At 44.4% G+C, this 22,177-nt stretch overlaps 1 protein-coding gene across 2 annotated transcripts in view; it reads right to left on the bottom strand.

The window, feature by feature from the left end:
- The window catches only part of DBNL (drebrin like), a 33,620-nt gene extending 16,221 nt beyond the window's left edge, over positions 1 to 17,399 (bottom strand). The window contains exons 1-4 of one of the 2 annotated variants that reach the window (XM_069766688.1): positions 17,220 to 17,399; positions 6,053 to 6,108; positions 5,770 to 5,882; positions 5,620 to 5,694 (exon numbers count right to left, since the gene is read on the bottom strand). In XM_069766688.1, the coding sequence (XP_069622789.1) occupies positions 5,620 to 5,694; positions 5,770 to 5,882; positions 6,053 to 6,108; positions 17,220 to 17,302 (327 nt within the window). In that variant the 5' untranslated portion in view covers positions 17,303 to 17,399. The remainder of the gene's footprint in view (positions 1 to 5,619; positions 5,695 to 5,769; positions 5,883 to 6,052; positions 6,109 to 17,219) is intronic. The other variant, XM_069766687.1, reaches the window with a different exon arrangement.
- Between the last annotated feature and the right edge of the window lie 4,778 nt (positions 17,400 to 22,177).

Below are 22,177 nucleotides of genomic sequence, written 5' to 3'. Positions count from 1 at the left end.
CTTATTGGCACTGGTATTACTTAATGGCAGCGTCCTCTTCCACTAAGATAATTCCCCCCCTGCGAAAACTGTTTAGGAATGGAAGAACATGACAAAAAGAGGACAGTGATGACTTCTCTCCAAATTCTTCTCCAGATCTCATTCCGATTGATCATCTGGAAAAACCAGTCCATGGGGGTCACATCTCATAACTGACAGGAGTATAAAGAGGACCTGTCACCAGATGAAGAGAAGCAGTTTCGCTCTTTTATCCCCGCTGCTCCCGGAGTATGCAATTTTCTTTTTTACATCTGCCATAGGCTCCAGAGATACGGGCCTTTTTATTTTGTGCAAATTTTCATGATCTTTGTACCAAGGGGCGTGGCTCACAGGATTCTGTGGGGGGTGTCTTTAGGCTACTCTCAATTACCCAGGGAGCCAAACCCCTTTGTCAATACTAACAATTATCATATTTGGAACACTAAATAAAAAAAATAAAAAAACATTTCTGCGCAACATATGCCTGTGTTTGTTAGGCAATTTCTGCGTGTGAGGCACCTGCAGAACAGCCATGAGCCATGCGGCCGCGGTGACTCATTTTTCGAGCACGAAGACACTCCGTTAGAACCCGAGCATGCTGAGATAACACCTTATCCGAGCACATTCGCTCATCACTATTCAGGATATAACGAAACAGTGAGAAAGCAGAAGTTGTGCCAATCTATAAAATCTAGTAGACCACGTTCATGGTCTGTCGGTATGATACTTTGACCCCGAGGGTGGTTTGCACGTTAATGAGCAAGCCAATTTTTACAATTTTGACCACTGTCATTTTATGAGGTAATAACTCTGGAAAGCTTCAACTTGTCCCACTGATTTTGAGTATGTTTTTTCGTGACATTGTACTTCATGATAGTGGAAAAAAATTAATAACCTCACATTTGAAGTCACTTTGAGGGGTCTATATTGATAGAAGATACCCAAAAGTGACACGATTCTAAAAACTGCACCCCTCAAGATGCTCAAAACCACATTCAAGAAGTTTAACCCTTCAGGTGCTTCACAGGAATATTTAACTTTATTTTGACAAAAATTGACTTCAGATCCAAATGTTTTTATTTTGTCAAGGGTAACGAGAAAAGAAAAAAAAAATGGACCCCAAAATTTATAGTGTAATTTCTCCTGAGCAATACCCCATATGAAGTTGAAAACCACTGTCTGGGCGCACGGCTGAGCTCGGAAGGGAAGGCGTGCCAGTTGACTTTTTGAATACAAAATTTGCTGGAACAATTGGCAGATGCCATGTTCCATTTGGTAAGCCCCTGATGTGCCCAAACAATGAAAATCCAACACAAGTGACACCATTTTGAAAACTAGACCCCTCAAGGAACAGAACTAGATGTGTGGTGAGCACATTAAACCCTCAGGTGCTTCACAGAAATTTATAAAGATGAGCCGTACAAATAAAAATAAAATCACATTTTCCCTACAAATATGATTTTAGCCCCAAATGTAGCATTTTTATAAGGGTAACAGGAGATATTGCACCATACAATTTGTAGTGCAATTTCTCCTGAGTAAGCCAATACCCTATATGAGGGGGAAAACTACTGTTTGGGTGCACGCGAGTGCCCGGAAGGGAAGGAGTGGGGCATTGGACTTTTTGAATGTAAAATTTCCTGGAATTATTAGCGGATGTCATGTCCTATTTGGACAGCCCCTGATGTGCCTAAACAGTGGAAACCCCCCCGCAAGTGACCCCATTGTGGAAACTAGACCCCTCAAGGAATGTACTTATATGTGTGGTGAACACCTTGAATACCCAGATGCTTCACAGAAGTTTATAACATTGAGCTGTGAAAAAAACAAAAACACCACATTTTCCTCACAAAAATGTTTATTTTGGCCCCACATTTTGCATTTTCATATGGGTAACAGGAGAAGTTGCACCATACAGTTTTCTGTACAACTTCTCCTGAGAAAGCAGATACCCCATATTTGGGGAAAACTGCTTTTGAGGCGCAGTTCAAAGCTCAGAAGGGAAGAGGCGCCATATTCAGATTTTCCTGGAATGGTTTGAGGGTGCCATGTTACATTGGCAGAGCACCGGAGGTGTCAGAACAACAGAAACCCCCTATATGTGACCTCATTTTACAAACTACACTCTTCAATGAATTCATCTAGAGATGCAGTGATCATATTGACACCACATGTGCCTCAGAATTTTATACCACTGAGCAGTGAAGAAAGAATACATGACATTTTTACCACTAAAATGTTGTTCTGGCCTTTTGGCCCCAAGTTTTTAATTTTTCTACAACAAACTGAGCTCCTTTTCTTCCTGAGTGCACCACTACCCTACAAGTAGTCGGGAATTTTTCAGGCACAGTGCAAAGCTCAGAAGGCAAGGAGAGCCAGATTTTACTGTTATGGTTAGGAGGTGCTTTGACCCACTGTGAGAGCCCATGTGTTGCCAGAACAGCAGAACCCCCAGAAGTGATCCCATTTTAAAAACTACACCTCTCAATGAATTCATCTAGGAATGCAGTGATCATATTGACAGCACAGGTGTGTCACAGAATTTTATACCATTGGGCAGTGAAGAAAAAAATAACTACATTTTTACCACCAAAATGTTGTTTAAGTCCCAGATCTCACATTTTCACACTGGGGAATGTGTAACAATGGCACCAAAATTTGTCCCACAATTTCTACTGAATGCGGCCATAGCCCTTATGTGGCTGTACAGTGCTAATTAAGGTACCTTCACACTAAACAACTTCACAACGATATCGCTAGCGATTTGTGACGTTGCAGCGTCCTGGATAGCGATATCGTTGTGTGACACACAGCAGCGATCTGGATCCTGCTGTGCTGTCGCTGGTCGGAGCTAGAAGGCCAGCACCTTATTTCGTCGCTGGATCACCCGCTGACATCGCTGAACCGGCGTGTGTGACACCGATTCAGCGATGTCTTCACTGGTAACCAGGGTAAACATCGGGTTACTAAGCGCAGGGCCGCGCTTAGTAACCTGATGTTTACCCTGGTTACCATCGTAAAAGTAAAAAAAACAAACACTACATACTTACCTTCTGCTGTCTGTCCCCGGCGCTCTGCTTCTCTGCACTCCTCCTGCATCCTGTGTCAGCGTCGGCCGGCCGGAAAGCACAGCGGTGACGTCACCACTCTGCTTTCCGGCCGCTGTGCTCAGTCAGTGCAGGAAAGCACAGCGCCGGAGGACAGACAGCGGAATGTAAGTATGTAGTGTTTGTTTTTTTACTTTTACGATGGTAACCATGGTAACCATCGGGTTACTAAGCGCGGCCCTGCGCTTAGTAACCCGATGTTTACCCTGGTTACCGGCATCGTTGGTCGCTGGAGAGCTGTCTGTGTGACAGCTCTCCAGCGACCAAACAGCGACGCTGCAGCGATCGACATCGTTGTCGGTATCGCTGCAGCGTCGCTTAGTGTGAAGGTACCTTTAGCCATATGGAGAGACTCGGGAGGGACAGAGCGCCACTTGCCTCCTGGAGCGCAGATTTTCCTAGAATAGTTTGCGAACTCCATATACAGAGCACCCATTTGCTAGAAGAGCAGAATCCCCCCTTAAGTGACTCCATTTTGGAAATTATACCCCTTGGGGAATTTATCTACAGGTGTAGTGACTGTTTCTGGAAAATACCCATGGAGTCAAAATAAACAGCAATGTTGCTGAGTGAAAATTGCCCTTGTAGTGACCAGGATGTTGCAGTCACCAGTACATTATGCCCAGCCCGTGCTTCTGGAGACACGCACCCGTAAGTTAGGTGGGCTCTCATCACTACAGAAATGCCAAATGTGGATGATATGTGTGGTTTAGGTACACTACGGGGCTCAGAAGGAAGGGAGTATTAGGATTTGAGAGCACAGAATTTGCTGAATTTCTTTTGGCGGGTGAGGAGCCATTTCACTTTTCCAGAGACTTTGTACTACCAGTAATGTGGAAGCCCCCTGTATTTCCGTTAACAGATGACAGAGCTGAGTGGGGAGTTGCTTTTTTTGTGGATCGACTTGAAGCTTTTATTGGGAACATTTTACATAACGTTTTGGATCACAGTTATCCGGTGCTCTACGCTGAGCACTTACTTTGGGGTTTTCATCTAAATCTCTGAGTGACGTGATTCAGATGAAACCCCTGAGGGATCCACTCACTATAATGAGGCAGCAGAGATACTCTGGACTCTGTCTGGCCTCTGTTCAGTGGTGTCCTTTTAGGAAGTGCACAAAACTGTGACTGATGGCACTTTTATGTAATCCTAAGAAGATGAACACCACCAGATTACAGCTCAGACAGCGTCCACAGTGCCTCCATCTGCCTCATTATAGGGAATCTTCCACCAGAAGTTCCGTCTGAGTTAGGTATTTCAGATTTACACAGAAACCCCAATGCAAGCGCTCAGAGCAGGATAAGTGTGCGCCGAGCCTTCTGTCAACTTTGGGAGGCAGAATAAAAGTGATTAGGTGACTTTATTCTTCGGGTTGGTGCGATTACAGCAATACCAGATTTATAATGGGTTTGTATGTTTGTTTTTTTTGTTTTTTCAAATTTTTATGTTTTTCCATATTTTGGCCCAGAGAGTCATGTGATGGCTTGTTTATTGCAGGACGAGATGACGTTTTTATTGGTACCACTGTTGGGCACATGACCTTTTTAATCACTTTCTATTCCGATTTTTGGGAGGCAGAATGAACAAAAACCAGCAATTCAGGATTTTTTTTTTTTGGGGGGGGGGGGTTTATTCCACTTTTTGTTTGGCAGTATGATGATAAAGCATGGTTTTTTGCCTTGTTTCTTGTTTTATTTTTTTTTTATGTTGTTCACTAAAGGGGTTAACTAGTGGGACAGTTTTATAGGTCGGGTCACTGCGGACGCGGCGATAACAAACGTGTACTTTTGTTGTTTTTTTTCTTCATTTAAATATCTATTTATAGGTTAATAAATAAATCAAAAGATATTGTATTTGTTTTTTTAAATTGTAAAAATATATATTTTTTTATTATTATTATTTTTTTTTTACTTTGTCCCAGTATGGGACAATCATTTTTTGCAATCTGATCGCTTATACTGGGTCATCTTGGCAATGATTGGGACCCCGCCTCACGTCACGGGGGTCTCCGATCCAAATGCAGAAGGACTATCAGCCTGCTGCTGGCTCCTGGAATGCAAATCTCGCTTGATGTCAGCTATCAGAATCAGCCGACACCTGGCGGCGATCGTCTGCACGCTACCCGTGTGCGCGGGAGATCGCGCAGACGTAATAATGCGTCCCTGGTCAGATAGACCTAGGTCACATGGACGGATTATTACGTCTAAAAGGTCAAAAAGGTGTTAAAACTCAGAAAACAGGAAGCTCTGGATGAATAGTGCTATCCGCCCCTCGCTGGATAAAGGTGTTCTGTGATGGATGGAGTACAAAAGAAAAAACAGTTATGGCGATTTTTACTTTCATTGAGAATATTTTACATAGGAAATTGGCAAAAACGTGAACATTTATGTCACCCAATCTGCAATGAGAAAGACTTTACAAGACCCTGAATATACAGTATCAATGGACCGATATGGGAAGAAAATATATGGATGCAAGGTCGCAGGATATTTACCTTAAGAAAGTTTGCCAACGTGCTGACGTGATTGGCACAAACCCCTTTCCTGGCATCATTCACCCCTTCCCCTGTCTGGAGAAGAAAGAATACATGACGTGAGTGGGACAAGGAATCGGTAAGAGCCTGATGACACAGCCATGTCCTTACCCAGTTAATAAGGACATATTTGGGGAGACCGGAGTTGGGGTCCTGCACGCGGCAGAAGGCATACATCACTTTTCCGCTGCTCAGCTCATCCACAAGTTCTTCCAGGCCTCCATCTATGAGAAGAGGAGAAGAAGTGAATGGTGGGAGTCACAGACACGAGATGGTTTATAATAGAACAACGTAGAAGTGCAGATTATCGCAGGAGGACTACTGATAGCATGTGGTTACAGCAGAGACAAACAGTATTGCGAAGGTTTCCTGCGTCTGGTCACAAGCCACACACCTCCAGTGCCCGCCAGTCTGACGTCATTGCTGTTGCCTTCATAGGTGAAAAGAGCCCTGCAATAAAAGAGGTCAAAATCAGCAATATATAATGCAAGAAAAAAATCCTGAGTAGAGGTGGTCTGTGCCGCGTCAGCTTCCATAGAACTACAACTCCCAGAATAGCCTGCTACTCATCACTCAAGACAAAAATCTGCTTTTGGGGCACAAGTCCAGGAACTGCAACAATTTCTAATGCTCTGTAACTTGCCATCATCCATTCTTTTAGTGGGTGGTTCCTCTATCAGCATTCTACCAGCACTATAGGTACCAAAACCTCCTTTGATTAACATTCCAAAACTCATTGCTCCACAAAAACGGACTGTCTATTCGTCTGTCAAATGAGATCAAGTCAAAGAGAATCAGTTAGTAGGATCAACCCTTCTCATCCGTCTACATGGCCATGTAGGTCATTGGGAGCTGAATAAAATGATACCTGCAAACTGATATCTTATATTAAGACAAACGTGGATTTCATTGGAATGTAAATGAGCTGTTGGAGATCTGTGCCCGGCCCACAGATCTTCTGAGAATCTGCCTCCAATGCTTATTTATAAAAAAAAAAAAAATTATATTTTAATATATAGAGTATTGATAGCATGAGACATGTATTGACTAACACTTTGCTCTCCTGATCTCAATAAAGAGCTGTGTGTGATGACAGTTAACGCAGTACAGCAGAACTGAACTTTGTTTCATTACAAACACATTTGCAGCAGCAGATGTCCTGTCAGCTCTGCTGTACTGCCCCTGCTGGCTGCGTGTGGGTGAGAAGCTGAAGCACTATGAGAGGACAATTGCGTATGCAAATATATTTGTAATGAGAAAAACATACCATAAGGAAATAAAGATGATGATAAATGCAGCAGGCACCCACGATAAAGGCAGGGGCCTCCTGCATTCGGCCACTTCACATCACACATACCTGTGCGACTGGCGTTCCAACCCCTCCATAATTTGGTAGGTGTGTGGGTGGTTGTTTCTATCAGTAATTTGCACCTTTGCTGCCTCTGCCTTTATCATGGGTGCCTGCTGCATTCTGCTAGTGCATTTATCATCTGGTTTTGGCTGTTTCCTTGTTTTCTATGTTAGCTATATTTGTAATGAGTCAATGCTTAGCTCTGCTGTACTGTGTTATTATCACACACAGCTCTGCAGTGAGACTGTCAGTCATTATATTTCTCACATTAACGCCACCATTCATTTAAAAATAAGCTCTGGAGGCAGATCCATGTCCGGCCCATAGACCTTAACTCATTTACATATTAAGAAAAACTTGGATTTCTCTGGAATAAAAACACTGGATCGCAGATATCAAGGTATTGTTTTATCCAACTCTCGATGCCCTACACGCATAGGGGTGTTGATCCTACTGACAAATTCCCTTTCAATGAATCAAACTTATTGTGGGGATCATTAGACTAATACCTGAAGCAGGTGAGGGAGTGTGACAGCCATATGTCCCAATCCAAATAATTTATGGCTTGATAAAGGGCTTACCCTGCCTGAAACATTGCAATAACTTATCAAAGAACTCTACCCAAATGTTACATCAACAGCAGGGTGTTCTTTCCTACTTGAAACACTGGGGATTACAATACCAGTACCGCCTAGGTGGGTGCTGCCAATCTCTACCACCAATATACAACATTTGAAGTCTATAACCACAAAGACACATAAGTGTGTATAGGAACTGCAAACACAAAACGGTAGACCATTTTTAATCATGATTATTTGTTAACTCGACGACTTTATTTTATATGCACTGGAGCAAAGTTGAGTATATCCTATAGTACATATCAGATATAGAAGAACTTTCATTCTGTGATCGGTTTCAGAAGATAAAGTTTAAATATGAAAGGATTCTAATAATGTAACTGAGATTTCAGGTCACTTTTCAGAATTAGCCGATTATGGCCATTACAGGACTTGTAGGGTGAATGCTCATCAGGCTTTAGCTCTAATTTACAGTTGTCTCTGAGTTGGTGGGTGGAGACTTACTGCTATGATGTCTCCTATACAGTGTACACACAGTCATGAGAGATTCCTGCTCTCCTGTTCTTTATACAACACAACCTCAGAAGCAGCATGAGGGATATTATACAGCAGTACTGAGCAGCGTGGATGTGAATCCAGCAATGAGGAGAAACACTTAGTAGAAAGCATCTGCCCAACCTCTCACTGTGCTCCCCTCTCTATATACTTTAACAATGAGCTGTAGTCAGATCACTCAGTGAGCTGGCAGACCGTCTTGTTTTGATTAATAGGAATATTTCCGAATTAGGGAGCAGAAGAGTGGCTAACAAGAGGAGAAAGAAGCAGTTCTCTCAGATAACATATAGTACAAAGTTTTTTCATATTTGTTGGTGACCATTTAAAGAGTAATTGCACTCTTAGAAAGCCTTTGACTCAGGCAGGTTGATCAGTGGGGTTTTCGAGTCTATGAGTGCACCTTCAGATGAAGGTCTCAGCAACTGGACAACCATAGAGCAAACATCTAACATGTGATTATGACTGAAACAAGACTTCTGGTAATACAGTTACACCTGGATGAGGTTTTCCATTACTGGACAATCCTTATTAAAAGGGATCAGCGAAGTAGAAAAAAAAAAACAAAAAAAAAAAAACGACAACCTCGCTGGCTTACTAGGATCAATATCCAAGATGGGTTTCAGGTGAGCGCTGCAGCCAATCAGTGGCTACTAAATGGTTGCACACTTATGCATCGCTCTCTTTGGATGTTTATCTCAGCAGACCCGGTGGGACGGCACAACCTACTGAGGATGCATGCTGGTCCAGAAGAGGAGCATCTATTGCTGATCTTTTTTTGCTCAGGCCTGGAAGAAGGGGACAAATTACCAGAAAAGATGGTTTTTTTTTTGTTCATATAAAAAGAAATATATTAATTTGACAAGGGGTGCAAGTACTTTGACAAAATTACTTTTGTTTTTGGGTTGGTTTTTTTTTGAGGAGGTACTGGAAGTATCTACCATAAACTGCTATTTAGGCTAAACGGAGGCCGGACAGTGGTAGTTTCTTCCTGTCTTTGGACAGCATTAAGATCTCATGTTATACAATTGTACAAACGTCCAGTTATTTACATATGACCACTCTTGGCGCTTTTTGCACATTACAATTTAGTAGTACACTGCCATTAACTCTATACTTGTTTGGTCTATGCACTTTTTACAACTCCTACGGTCCTTGCACAATATTGCACTTTTTGCACTATACACCTTATGGCATATTATCAAATGCCATATTAATTAATATTTATTTATATAAGTTTTCCCCTTTTTTAGCACTTTATATTGCAGTTTTGCACGCACATTTTGGCATTTGTGATTAAGGACTCTTTGCTATATTTTGCACATATGTTAGAACGTCCATGATAGGTATATGTAATCTCTGGCCATATGATTTCAGTTATTTATAATAATTTTTCTGGGGGTGTATGTACCCGTTATTCTACATTTATTTATATATTTCCTTTGGGTCAGCCTGTACTATTTTTTATTGATTTTAATTACTAATTATATTGTCCCTTTGTGCGCACATACATTTCTGATTTTTTTATTATTGTTAATAGTTGCCAATTAGATATAATAAAGACATTCTTGTACCATATCCCTGTCTGGTGGCTTTTTCTTGGACTATTCCATATCGGCTGTGGTTGTTCTCGTCTGGCACGTTGGTGTTTCTTACACTTCTTTTTCCACAGGACACTAGCCACTGACATCAATATATACATTTTATTAGTTTTTATTGATATTATCATTTATTGGCATTTAGTGATTGGTGTATCTGTGGTTGTTACTTAATCATAAACTGCGAGACACTGTCCCACACCATGGTCCCAGTATTTAAAGGAAATGTTACGAAAATTGGCCACAAATTTATCTCCCCAATTTCTGGCTTGTATCAGAGGCATGGTGACACACACAGGCCTGTGGAGAGATTGCGCAGGTGGTTAACAGTCACCTCCTACACATCGCCATTTCCTCCTTAATAAAAGCATTATTTCCTCAAACAGCACAAAGTGATCATAGTGACTGCAGGAGAGTCAAAAGTGCAAGTCCTGCGCCTGATGGTAAAAAAAAAATAAAAAATAAAGAGGCAGCCTGAAGACGTAACATGCATCACGTCCACCGCAGTACTGAGCGAAGCCCACGTCCACCGCAGTACTGAGCGAAGCCCACGTCCACCGCAGTACTGAGCGAAGCCCACGTCCACCGCAGTACTGAGCGATGCCCACGTCCACCGCAGTACTGAGCGATGCCCACGTCCACCGCAGTACTGAGCGATGCCCACGTCCACCGCAGTACTGAGCGATGCCCACGTCCACCGCAGTACTGAGCGAAGCCCACGTCCACCGCAGTACTGAGCGATGCCCACGTCCACCGCAGTACTGAGCGATGCCCACGTCCACCGCAGTACTGAGCGATGCCCACGTCCACCGCAGTACTGAGCGAAGCCCACGTCCACCGCAGTACTGAGCGAAGCCCACGTCCACCGCAGTACTGAGCGAAGCCCACGTCCACCGCAGTACTGAGCGAAGCCCACGTCCACCGCAGTACTGAGCGATGCCCACGTCCACCGCAGTACTGAGCGATGCCCACGTCCACCGCAGTACTGAGCGAAGCCCACGTCCACCGCAGTACTGAGCGAAGCCCACGTCCACCGCAGTACTGAGCGATGCCCACGTCCACCGCAGTACTGAGCGATGCCCACGTCCACCGCAGTACTGAGCGATGCCCACGTCCACCGCAGTACTGAGCGATGCCCACGTCCACCGCAGTACTGAGCGATGCCCACGTCCACCGCAGTACTGAGCGAAGCCCACGTCCACCGCAGTACTGAGCGAAGCCCACGTCCACCGCAGTACTGAGCGAAGCCCACGTCCACCGCAGTACTGAGCGAAGCCCACGTCCACCGCAGTACTGAGCGAAGCCCACGTCCACCGCAGTACTGAGCGAAGCCCACGTCCACCGCAGTACTGAGCGAAGCCCACGTCCACCGCAGTACTGAGCGAAGCCCACGTCCACCGCAGTACTGAGCGAAGCCCACGTCCACCGCAGTACTGAGCGATGCCCACGTCCACCGCAGTACTGAGCGATGCCCACGTCCACCGCAGTACTGAGCGATGCCCACGTCCACCGCAGTACTGAGCGATGCCCACGTCCACCGCAGTACTGAGCGATGCCCACGTCCACCGCAGTACTGAGCGATGCCCACGTCCACCGCAGTACTGAGCGATGCCCACGTCCACCGCAGTACTGAGCGATGCCCACGTCCACCGCAGTACTGAGCGATGCCCACGTCCACCGCAGTACTGAGCGATGCCCACGTCCACCGCAGTACTGAGCGATGCCCACGTCCACCGCAGTACTGAGCGATGCCCACGTCCACCGCAGTATTGAGCGATGCCCACGTCCACCGCAGTATTGAGCGATGCCCACGTCCACCGCAGTATTGAGCGATGCCCACGTCCACCGCAGTATTGAGCGATGCCCACGTCCACCGCAGTATTGAGCGATGCCCACGTCCACCGCAGTATTGAGCGATGCCCACGTCCACTTTATTTTGCGTCCCTCTTCAGTGCTGATACATGTCAAACAATGGGCGCAGATCCCATTACGGTGACAGCCAGGCAAGCCAAGACCCGTCTCTTCCACCTACAACCATCGTTTCTGGGAAGGTGCATTTCTTATTTTAAGGAGCATGCAGAAAATCTTAAAAAGGTATTCTGCAGTGCCTCTTTTTTTGCACCTCTGGAGTGGAGAGATGCTGCTGCACGCCATACAGGACAGTCGCCTTCGGAAGCTGATGGTTACTGGCCGGCCCAGATGGCAGCAGCGTCACTCTAGGCCCAAGAAGGGAAAAAAAAGAGCTGCATAACTAAATACATGGTGGGCCATGTATATGGATACACCTAAATAAAATGGAATGGTTGGTGACATCAACTTCATGTTTATGGCACATTACTATATATGGGAGGGGGAAAACTTTTCAAGATGGGTGGTGACCATGGCGGCCATTTTGAAGTCGGCCATTGGGATGCAACTTTATAAATGGCCCACCCAGGTGTATCCATATAAATGGCTTAGTGTGTATATTTATTACACACATACACACATTATGTGTATGTGTATACATACACACGTATATGTAGCTATAGGGTTTGTGTATGCATCTACGAGCTCCTACTTCACCATGTATCTCAGACTGTACATTGCACATACAGTACTGTATTACAGAGATATAGTCATCTAGAAGTATTGATTCTAAGGGAGATATCTGTGTAGCGCAGAGCACCATATGGCGGCATACAGGGTGTCAATACCATGTGTATGAAGCCTCGCAGACTGACTGGCAGGTATTTTTCTTAATCATTTGTATGTGCAGTATCCCTTTAAGACAGCGGCGTGCATGGCGGTCAGGTGATATCATCCAGAAGTACGCTGCTAACATGTAATTACACGGGTGGGACGCAGGGCTTGGGGTTTGGTTCTGGGCCAGATTCTGAGAATATATCAAGCTCTTATCCTGTACAGACCCTTGCATATGAAGAACAGACACAATGGAGTATAGAGTCCGGGTAGTAATGTCGCAGGGGGCGACTAGCTGCTCCTGAAAACTAATAATAGCGAGTGACAAGCCACATCTAATTTTGTCAAATTGTTTCCTAGACCCCCAAATAAGGGGGTGGATTATTTGATAAATGTGGCACCCTCCACCCAGGACCGCCATGCTGCATTTCTGGTGCGTCCAGCCTTACAGGATCCGTCACCATCCTCAGTACTTTAATGAGGACATTAGCAGTGTTTATATGTCACTTACAGGTGACTAAGCTGCCGACGCCGGTGTGCAGGGAATGAATCAGAGAATCGTTTCATGTATTCTACACATTTGCATATTACTAGATGGCGTCATACACGTAGGCCTCATTAAAGCTCCGCTGGTAGATATCCACTGCTCCATACTCACTGCTCTCTCCTGGTTCTCTTCCTATCTTCCTACCTGTTCCTTCAGTGTTCTGTTCTCTGGCTCCACTTCATCTCCTCTTCCTCTCACTGTTGGGGTACCTCAGGGCTCAGTCCTTGGCTCCCTTCTCTTCTCCCTCTACACGGCCCCAATTGGACAGACCATCAGCAGATTTGGCTTTCAGTACCATCTTTATGCAAATGACACACAACTATGAAATGCTAGATGAAATCCCAAGAAACAATGAAAACCCTATATTAAGGGTCACCAATCTAACCCAAGAAGAGGTGCGAAACCGGCTAAATCAGATTAAAATAGATAAATCTCCGGGTCCGGATGGCATACACCCACGAGTACTAAGAGAACTAAGTAATGTAATAGATAAACCATTATTTCTTATTTTTACGGACTCTATAGCGACAGGGTCTGTTCCGCAGGACTGGCGCCTAGCAAATGTGGTGCCAATATTCAAAAAAGGCTCTAAAAGTGAACCTGGAAATTATAGGCCAGTAAGTCTAACCTCTATTGTTGGTAAAATATTTGAAGGGTTTCTGAGGGATGTTATTCTGGATTATCTCAATGAGAATAACTGTTTAACTCCATATCAGCATGGGTTTATGAGAAATCGCTCCTGTCAAACCAATCTAATCAGTTTTTATGAAGAGGTAAGCTATAGACTGGACCACGGTGAGGCATTGGACGTGGTATATCTCGATTTTTCCAAAGCGTTTGATACCGTGCCGCACAAGAGGTTGGTACACAAAATGAGAATGCTTGGTCTGGGGGAAAATGTGTGTAAATGGGTTAGTAACTGGCTTAGTGATAGAAAGCAGAGGGTGGTTATAAATGGTATAGTCTCTAACTGGGTCGCTGTGACCAGTGGGGTACCGCAGGGGTCAGTATTGGGACCTGTTCTCTTCAACATATTCATTAATGATCTGGTAGAAGGTTTACACAGTAAAATATCGATATTTGCAGATGATACAAAACTATGTAAAGCAGTTAATACAAGAGAAGATAGTATTCTGCTACAGATGGATCTGGATAAGTTGGAAACTTGGGCTGAAAGGTGGCAGATGAGGTTTAACAATGATAAATGTAAGGTTATACACATGGGAAGAAGGAATCAATGTCACCATTACACACTGAATGGGAAACCACTGGGTAAATCTGACAGGGAGAAGGACTTGGGGATCCTAGTTAATGATAAACTTACCTGGAGCAGCCAGTGCCAGGCAGCAGCTGCCAAGGCAAACAGGATCATGGGGTGCATTAAAAGAGGTCTGGATACACATGATGAGAGCATTATACTGCCTCTGTACAAATCCCTAGTTAGACCGCACATGGAGTACTGTGTCCAGTTTTGGGCACCGGTGCTCAGGAAGGATATAATGGAACTAGAGAGAGTACAAAGGAGGGCAACAAAATTAATAAAGGAGATGGGAGAACTACAATACCCAGATAGATTAGCGAAATTAGGATTATTTAGTCTAGAAAAAAAGACGACTGAGGGGCGATCTAATAACCATGTATAAGTATATAAGGGGACAATACAAATATCTCGCTGAGGATCTGTTTATACCAAGGAAGATGACGGGCACAAGGGGGCATTCTTTGCGTCTGGAGGAGAGAAGGTTTTTCCACCAACATAGAAGAGGATTCTTTACTGTTAGGGCAGTGAGAATCTGGAATTGCTTGCCTGAGGAGGTGGTGATGGCGAACTCAGTCGAGGGGTTCAAGAGAGGCCTGGATGTCTTCCTGGAGCAGAACAATATTGTATCATACAATTATTAGGTTCTGTAGAAGGACGTAGATCTGGGGATTTATTATGATGGAATATAGGCTGAACTGGATGGACAAATGTCTTTTTTCGGCCTTACTTACTTACTAACTATGTTATACACGTCATCCCCTGACCTTACCCCCGCTGTACTACAGAAAGCCAGTGACTGTCTGTCTGCAGTCTCCAACATCATGTCCGCTCTCTATCTGAAACTCAACCTCTCCAAAACTGAACTTCTTCTGCTCCCACCATCTACTAACCTCCCTAAATCTGACACTTCCCTCTCCGTGGGTGGCACCATAATAACGCCTAGGCAGCAGGCGCGCTGTCTGGGTGTTATGTTTGACACCGATCTCTCCTTCACCTCCCATATACAATCTCTTGCCCGCTCGTGCCACTTACACCTAAGGAACATCTCTAGAATCCGCCCTTTTCTCACCATGGAAACAACAAAAACTCTCACTGTCGCCCTGATCCACTCCCGCCTGGACTACTGTAACGCTCTATTAATTGGCCTCCCCCTCACGCGACTTTCCCCTCTTCAGTCCATCCTTAATGCAGCAGCCAGGGTCGTCCATCTGGCTAATCGTTACTCGGACACGTCCGCTCTTCGCCAGTCATTACACTGGCTACCCATTCATTACAGGATACAATTCAAAGTACTTGTTCTCACCCACAAAGCTCTTCACAGTGCAGCACCCGCATACATCTCCTCCCTCATTTCGGTCTATCTGCCTAGCCGACCGCTGCGCTCTGCAAACGACTTTCGACTAACCTCTGCACTAATCCGTACCTCCCACTCCCGACTACAAGACTTCTCCCGTGCTGCGCCAATCCTCTGGAATGCTCTACCCCAAGATATTAGGACCATCCATAATTTGCATAGTTTTAGGCGCTCTCTCAAAACACATTTGTTCAGAACGGCCTATCACGTTCCCTAATCAGTCATTTTATGTTTGTGTGTGTGTATCCCATTCACTCTCTCCATCCACCCCCCACCCCCTGAAGATGGCTGGACCATCATTGTAAATACATCATTGTAAATACACACCTGTACTTTGTATCTCCCCCACCTCATCGTAGATTGTAAGCTTTCACGAGCAGGGTCGTCTTATTTCGCTTTATTGTATTGTTAACGTTGTTACCTATGACTGTTGTGTTTGAAACTGTTAAACTGTAAAGCGCTGCGGAATATGTTGGCGCTATATAAAGATTAATATTATTTATTATTATTATTATTATATAATTCAGAATCCATAGAAGTCTAGGGTTGCAATGTTCCTATGTTTTTATGGCATTTCTAATATATGAAGCTGTACTGAGTACTATATGGCGGTATATAATGGGCGTCCACAGTAAGCAGCCATACAGAAAAGGCAGATGCGATACATAATACAACCGGATGAAATAATTCCACCCAACTGTTCGCGCGGGGACGTCACACCATATTGCGCTGGGAGTTGTTGATCAGGATACAAGGACTGAATAACAAACATGATTATTTTTTTAACATCCGTAAAAGCAGTAAATGATATGGTAATGCTTAGTTGCGACAGGTAAGAATACAAGTGACAACAAGCCCATCGGTAACGTGTATTAGCAGCGAGTCACCGGGCTTAATTACACTCAATATTAGCTGATAAAACTATAAATCAGAAATAATGAGTAGAATTAAATTCCTTAACAGTCCTGGTCTGACATGTGGCCCCTTGGGAAATTAATTTACTCCCTATCCTATACTATGGGTCAGCACTTACTGATCACCCAGCAATCCCAAGATCCCCTTCTAGAATGGCGCAGGGGTGCGCATGAACGTCCTCCCCTCCGTCCACAGTCTATGGGACAGCTGGACATCGCGGAGCTCTGTGCACCCTTGCGCCATTCAAAAAAAAGCAGCAGACGTTGAGATGTTGTGTCGCATGTTGACGAACAGCCCTAACCAAACAGGGGGCTTGTGTTAGGAAGACGACCCCTTTAGAAAATATCTCAACAGATTATTGCTGCTTCCTCCAAGCCACAGCAGCTGTAGACTTCATGGTCGCCCATTCATTCATATCGGTGCACATCAGCCGATTATTGCAGCTATCAGAGCATGCTGGGGGTTGTAGTTCTTCACTAGCAGCTGCAGATCACCAACCTGTCACAATGCTGAATGCAGGAAGTCAGCAAGCATTGTGGAACTACAAGTCTCAGCATGCCTTGTTCCTGGGAATGCTGGGTTGTGTGGTTCTCCAGCACTATACACACAGGTGATATTGCAGTATACAGCTGTAGGCAGGGAGCACAGGGGCAGCAGTGCTGCAGCCTGTCCACACCCCCTGCAGGCAGGCAGGCAGGCAGGCAGGCAGGCAGGCACACTCACCAGTCAGTCTTAGTCTTCCCGTCCACCACGTCCTTGTAGGCGGCCTGCAGAGCAGCTCCATTCTTACTGAGGTTCACAGACATGATGGGATGTGTTGTGTCACTGCTCCCCCTGCACTTCCTCCAGCCTGCACCCTGCGCTGCACACTGCACCCTGCACTGCTTCCTTCTTGTGCAGGAGGGAGCTCCTCCCCGGGCAGCGCCATCTGCCGGCAGCACTGGGAACAGCCCCCTCATGAGTCACATTGTAGTAATGCTTTCCGTTCCCTTTCCTGTGTCTTCCATTGTTTCTACATTTCCTACATGAAGCTCAGCACTTATATATATTAATGGCCACAACTAGAAAGTGCAACTAGTAAAGGGGTCTACAGATACCCCTCAAATGCAAAATGTTTCCCAGAACTGGTCACATCTGAGATTGTAAAGATACAGAAATGATCAGGAACCTTGGAGCCGCTGAAAACATCGACTGTATCATCTTAGTAGTCAGTTATTAGGGTATTTTCTCCCCGAGCTTTTTCCTCAGCTTCAAAATCCTCCTCAAAAACAACTTAACAATCCTTTCTGAATACTCTTCCTATTCGTTTCAATGTAAAATCCACTTTGCTGTTCACATGAGGCGTTTTTGGAGCGTATTTTGTCCCCCCCCAAAAAAACGCACCGAGATGAAGGGGGAAAAGTGACGTAATTCCTATGAGGTGAATTCTTCATGGAATACGCTCCAAACTTGTCATTGTCAGGATGGGGGGAAAAAACACTTCGAAAACCTCCCGTGGCAATTACCTGATGAGGAAGTGAAACGTCGAGTGAAATTATTTTTAAGCTCGCTTAAAAATCATTGGTCTCGGCAGCACATGGTGTCGTGTAAACATTACGTGTGCTACCGAGAACAATGACATCCTGTACTCACAGAACGATCGTATTTAGAATTGTGGTTTTCTATATAATATTACAGCTAGGTTCCCATATAGTTTCTGTGGAAAATTTTGGTTTGGATCAAAAAGCACTTTAAATACTCTTTTTTAGGCCAGTCTCACACGTCCAGATAATTACCGAAAAATTGGTACCGGAATTATCCGTGTCCGTGTGCTTACGTTGAACATCAGTGTGGCACACGTGCGGCAGCCGTGTGCCGCCCGTGCGCTGACTGAGGACCACATGGACCGTGCAGGAGACTAGAGTTAAGCGCCGTCCCCTGCGTGCGGTGCTGAAGCCGGTATTCAACCCTTCTTCCCAGCAGCGTTCGCTGGAAAGAAGGAATGAATAATCTTTTTTTAAATTTATTTTTGTTTTTAAAATGAAGTTGCCGGTAATCTGCCCCCTCCCACCCCCTGTGCGCCCCCCCACTGGCATTAAAATACTTACCCAGCTCCCTCGGCGCTTACATCCTCTCAGCATCGCTGCTTGTCCTGTATGAGCGGTCACGTGGTGCCGCTTATTACAGTAATGAATATGCGGCTCCACCCCTATGGGAGGTGGAGCCGCATATTCATCACTGTAATGTACGGCACCACGTGACCGCTCATACAGGACAAGCAGCGACGCTGAGAGGATGTAAGCGCCGAGGGAGCTGGGTAAGTATTTTAATGCCAGCGGGGGGGTGCACAGGGGGTGGGAGGGGGCAGATTACCCACAACTTAATTTTAAAAACAAAAATAAATAAATAAAAAAGATTATTCATTCCTTCTTTCCAGCAAACGCTGCTGGAGAGAAGAAATGAATGGGGCTTCAGCACCACACGCAGGGGGGACAGCGCTTACAGTAGCGCTGTCTCCTGCACCGCACACAGACTGCACACGGACAACATCCGGGTGTGGTACATGTTTTACACGGACCCATTGACTTTAATGGGTCCGTGTAATCCGTGCACTCCCACGAACACTGACATGTCTCCGTGTTTTCCAAACGGACACACGGTCCATGAAAACACGCCGACATGTGCAGAGACACATTGATTTTAATGTGTCTACGTGAGTCAGTGTCTCCGGTACGTGAGGAAACTGTCACCTCACGTAACGGAGCCACTGACGTGTGAAACCGGCCTTAGAAAAATTCCACTGGCGAACAAAAGTAACTTTATCAAACATGCACCGCAGACAAAGTACACATGTAATACACACAGAAAAAATGGTGAAAAAGAAAAAAACATTCAAAAAAGGCCTCAAAAACGCTGCAAAAAGAGCATTTTTACCGCCAAGAGAGCATGTTTTGGCTGAAGAAAAAAAATGCCGCAAAATGTTACATATAAAGGCTATGTACACATGCTGACTAATTGCCAAAAACCTGAGTGTTGACAGGAAAAATTCTGCAGAAAATAATCTTTTTTTTAATGCGTTTTTTCTTGCTTTTTTTTCCATTTATGTGAATCGGTGAAAAACACTGCAAAAACGGACAGATTTAAAACTGCTTTTCTGCACCTAAAAAAAAAGCAGCATGTGCATGAGGTTTTGGAAATCTCATTCACTTCGCCGGTACTGTAAAGTATAGTGGATATTTTTTAACCTTTAAAAAAAATCCTCTCTGTGGTACATATCTTCCATCATTGTGCAATTAACATGATTCTTCCTATTTCAGTAAGAAACAGGAAGGAAAGTGTTTAACCAACGACTCCATTGTCTAAAAAAAGCTAGTATTAAGGTCAGGTGCCCTGTCATTACCCCCATAACTATGAGCATAGTTTTTCCAAAGGGCAAACGAATAACCTTATTTCATCGCTCTGCCTATGCAGCTTTTCCAACGTTGGCCGCGTATACACCTATTTAAAATTGACTAATTAACCTTTATTAGTGCACCAAAACGAAAAGAATCATTATTATTAATCCCTACACAACATTGGACGTATAGGTACATCCAAGGCCGTGTACCTGCATTTGATGCAGGCTCCGGCGCTGAGCCCGCATCTTTCCCTGCACATGACAGCTGATCTGATCTAACAGCCTTGCATGGATCCGCGATCCACCTGCGGCTGTTAATAAGTTAGAAGCCGAGGTCAGTCTCTGACAGGGGCATTTAACACATGCTTCATAGGCACCTCTGTCACGTGATAGCAGGGCGGTGGTAGGTTGTCAAAACAGTCAGGGGTCTGCAGAAGACCCCCATGCCTGTCATTATAAGTCATGATTTATGCCACACATGGCAGTGCTGAAGCCCTTTTATGTGTAGCACAAGCGATTGGAAGATCGCAGCTTCAGGCGTCCTAAGGGGACTAATGAAGAAAGTAAAAAAAAAATTAAAAAAATTAAAGAAACATAAAAGTTCAAATCACCCCCTTTTGCCCCATTCTAAATAAAACAATAACAAAATTAACATAATGGTATCGCTACGTTCAGAAATGTCCAAGCTATCAAAATATTAAGTAAATGAATCCGATCGTTAAACGACGTAATGAGAAAAAAATCAAAACGCCAGAAATACGTTTATTCGGCCTCTGCAGTATTGCAATAACAGGCGATCAAAAAATCATATCTACTCCAAAATTATATCAATAAAAATGACAACTCAGGGCGAATAAAATTAGCCCTCATCCAGCCCCAGATCCAAAAATATAAAAACACTACAGGTGTTGGAAAATGGCAAAATAACATTTTTTCTCACAAATATCAGATTTTTTTTTTCACCACTTAAATAAAAAAGAACCTATACATGTTTGGTGTCTGTGAACTCGTAAAGACCTGGAGAATCATAATGGCAGGTCAATTTTAGCATTTAGTGAACATGGTAAAAATAAAATAAAATTGTGGAATTGCACTTTTTTGCAATTTCACCGCACTTGGTATTTTTTCCCGTTTTCCAGTACATGATATGGTAAAATCAATGGTGTTGTTCAAAAGTACAACTCGTCCCTCAAAAAAACAAACCCAGATTGACAGAAAAATAAAAAAATGAATGCACGAAAATGGAAAATCGCAAAGTGGTGGAGGTTTTAAAGTGTCTTAAAACCACAAATCGGTGGATTATGCTGGGATGAACATATTCAATCTACTAAATGGATCCCCAAAGAAATTCCTATTGTATTGTTGAGGCAGCCTGTCTAATGACTCACCTGGTCACTAAAAAACACACTAAACCCGACCTCCCCACCACCAATACATCCAGCTTCAGGCGCGGACAGGCCATCAACACTATTAACAGTATCAGCGGAAGCGAATATTGTCAACAGCTTTGTCAGAGCACAGAGCAATCAGCTCCGCATTCTGTCACTTACTCCAACAGGCCACAGGATACTTCCGGTCTGTGCCCTGCCGGAGGTCAGCACAACAAAAAGGATGTCTATCGTTGCGATGATGTCACTTCATCGCGCCATCCGTGTCCACAGCAAGCAAGACAGAATAGAGCAGGAGACAGAGGCCTCAGCAGGATTAGTTAAGTATTATATATATTTTTTTTGTGGACTGTGGGGGACCATCAGACCAGGTGGGCGCTGTGAGAAAACATGAAAATATCATACTATATGGGGCTGAAGGAGACTGTCATACTGTATGGGGGTCTGTTTGGGGGCCATCATACTATATCGGGCCTGTGAAGGAACATCATACTACAGTCATGGCCAAAAGTGTGGTCACCCTTGAAATTGTTCCATGTTTATTTCCTTTGTGTATATTGGTACAACACGCAAAAAAAAAAAAGAGGAAAAAAGGCAAATTGTAAATCAATTGCAATTAATCGCTTCCTATAACCCTCAACAAGCTTCTTAGACCTCTAAACTTAAATTTTGGACCACTCTTCTTTTGCAAACTGCTCCAGGTCTCTCATATTTGAAGGCGCCTTCTCCCAACAGCAATTTTAAGATCTCGACTCCATCGATGTTCAATGGGATTTAGATCCAGACTCATTGCTACCACTTCAGAACTCTCCAGCGCTTTGTTTCCATCCATTTCTGAATGCTTGTTGATGTATGTTTGAGGTCAGGGGCGTAACTACCACGGTCGCAGCAGTCGCCATTGCGACCGGGCCCGGGGT

The sequence above is a fragment of the Ranitomeya imitator genome, chromosome 4 (assembly GCF_032444005.1).
Source record: "Ranitomeya imitator isolate aRanImi1 chromosome 4, aRanImi1.pri, whole genome shotgun sequence".
NCBI lineage: Eukaryota > Metazoa > Chordata > Amphibia > Anura > Dendrobatidae > Ranitomeya > Ranitomeya imitator.
The sequence above is the reverse complement of the archived record's forward strand: the minus strand, read 5'-3'. Positions and strand labels throughout refer to the sequence as shown.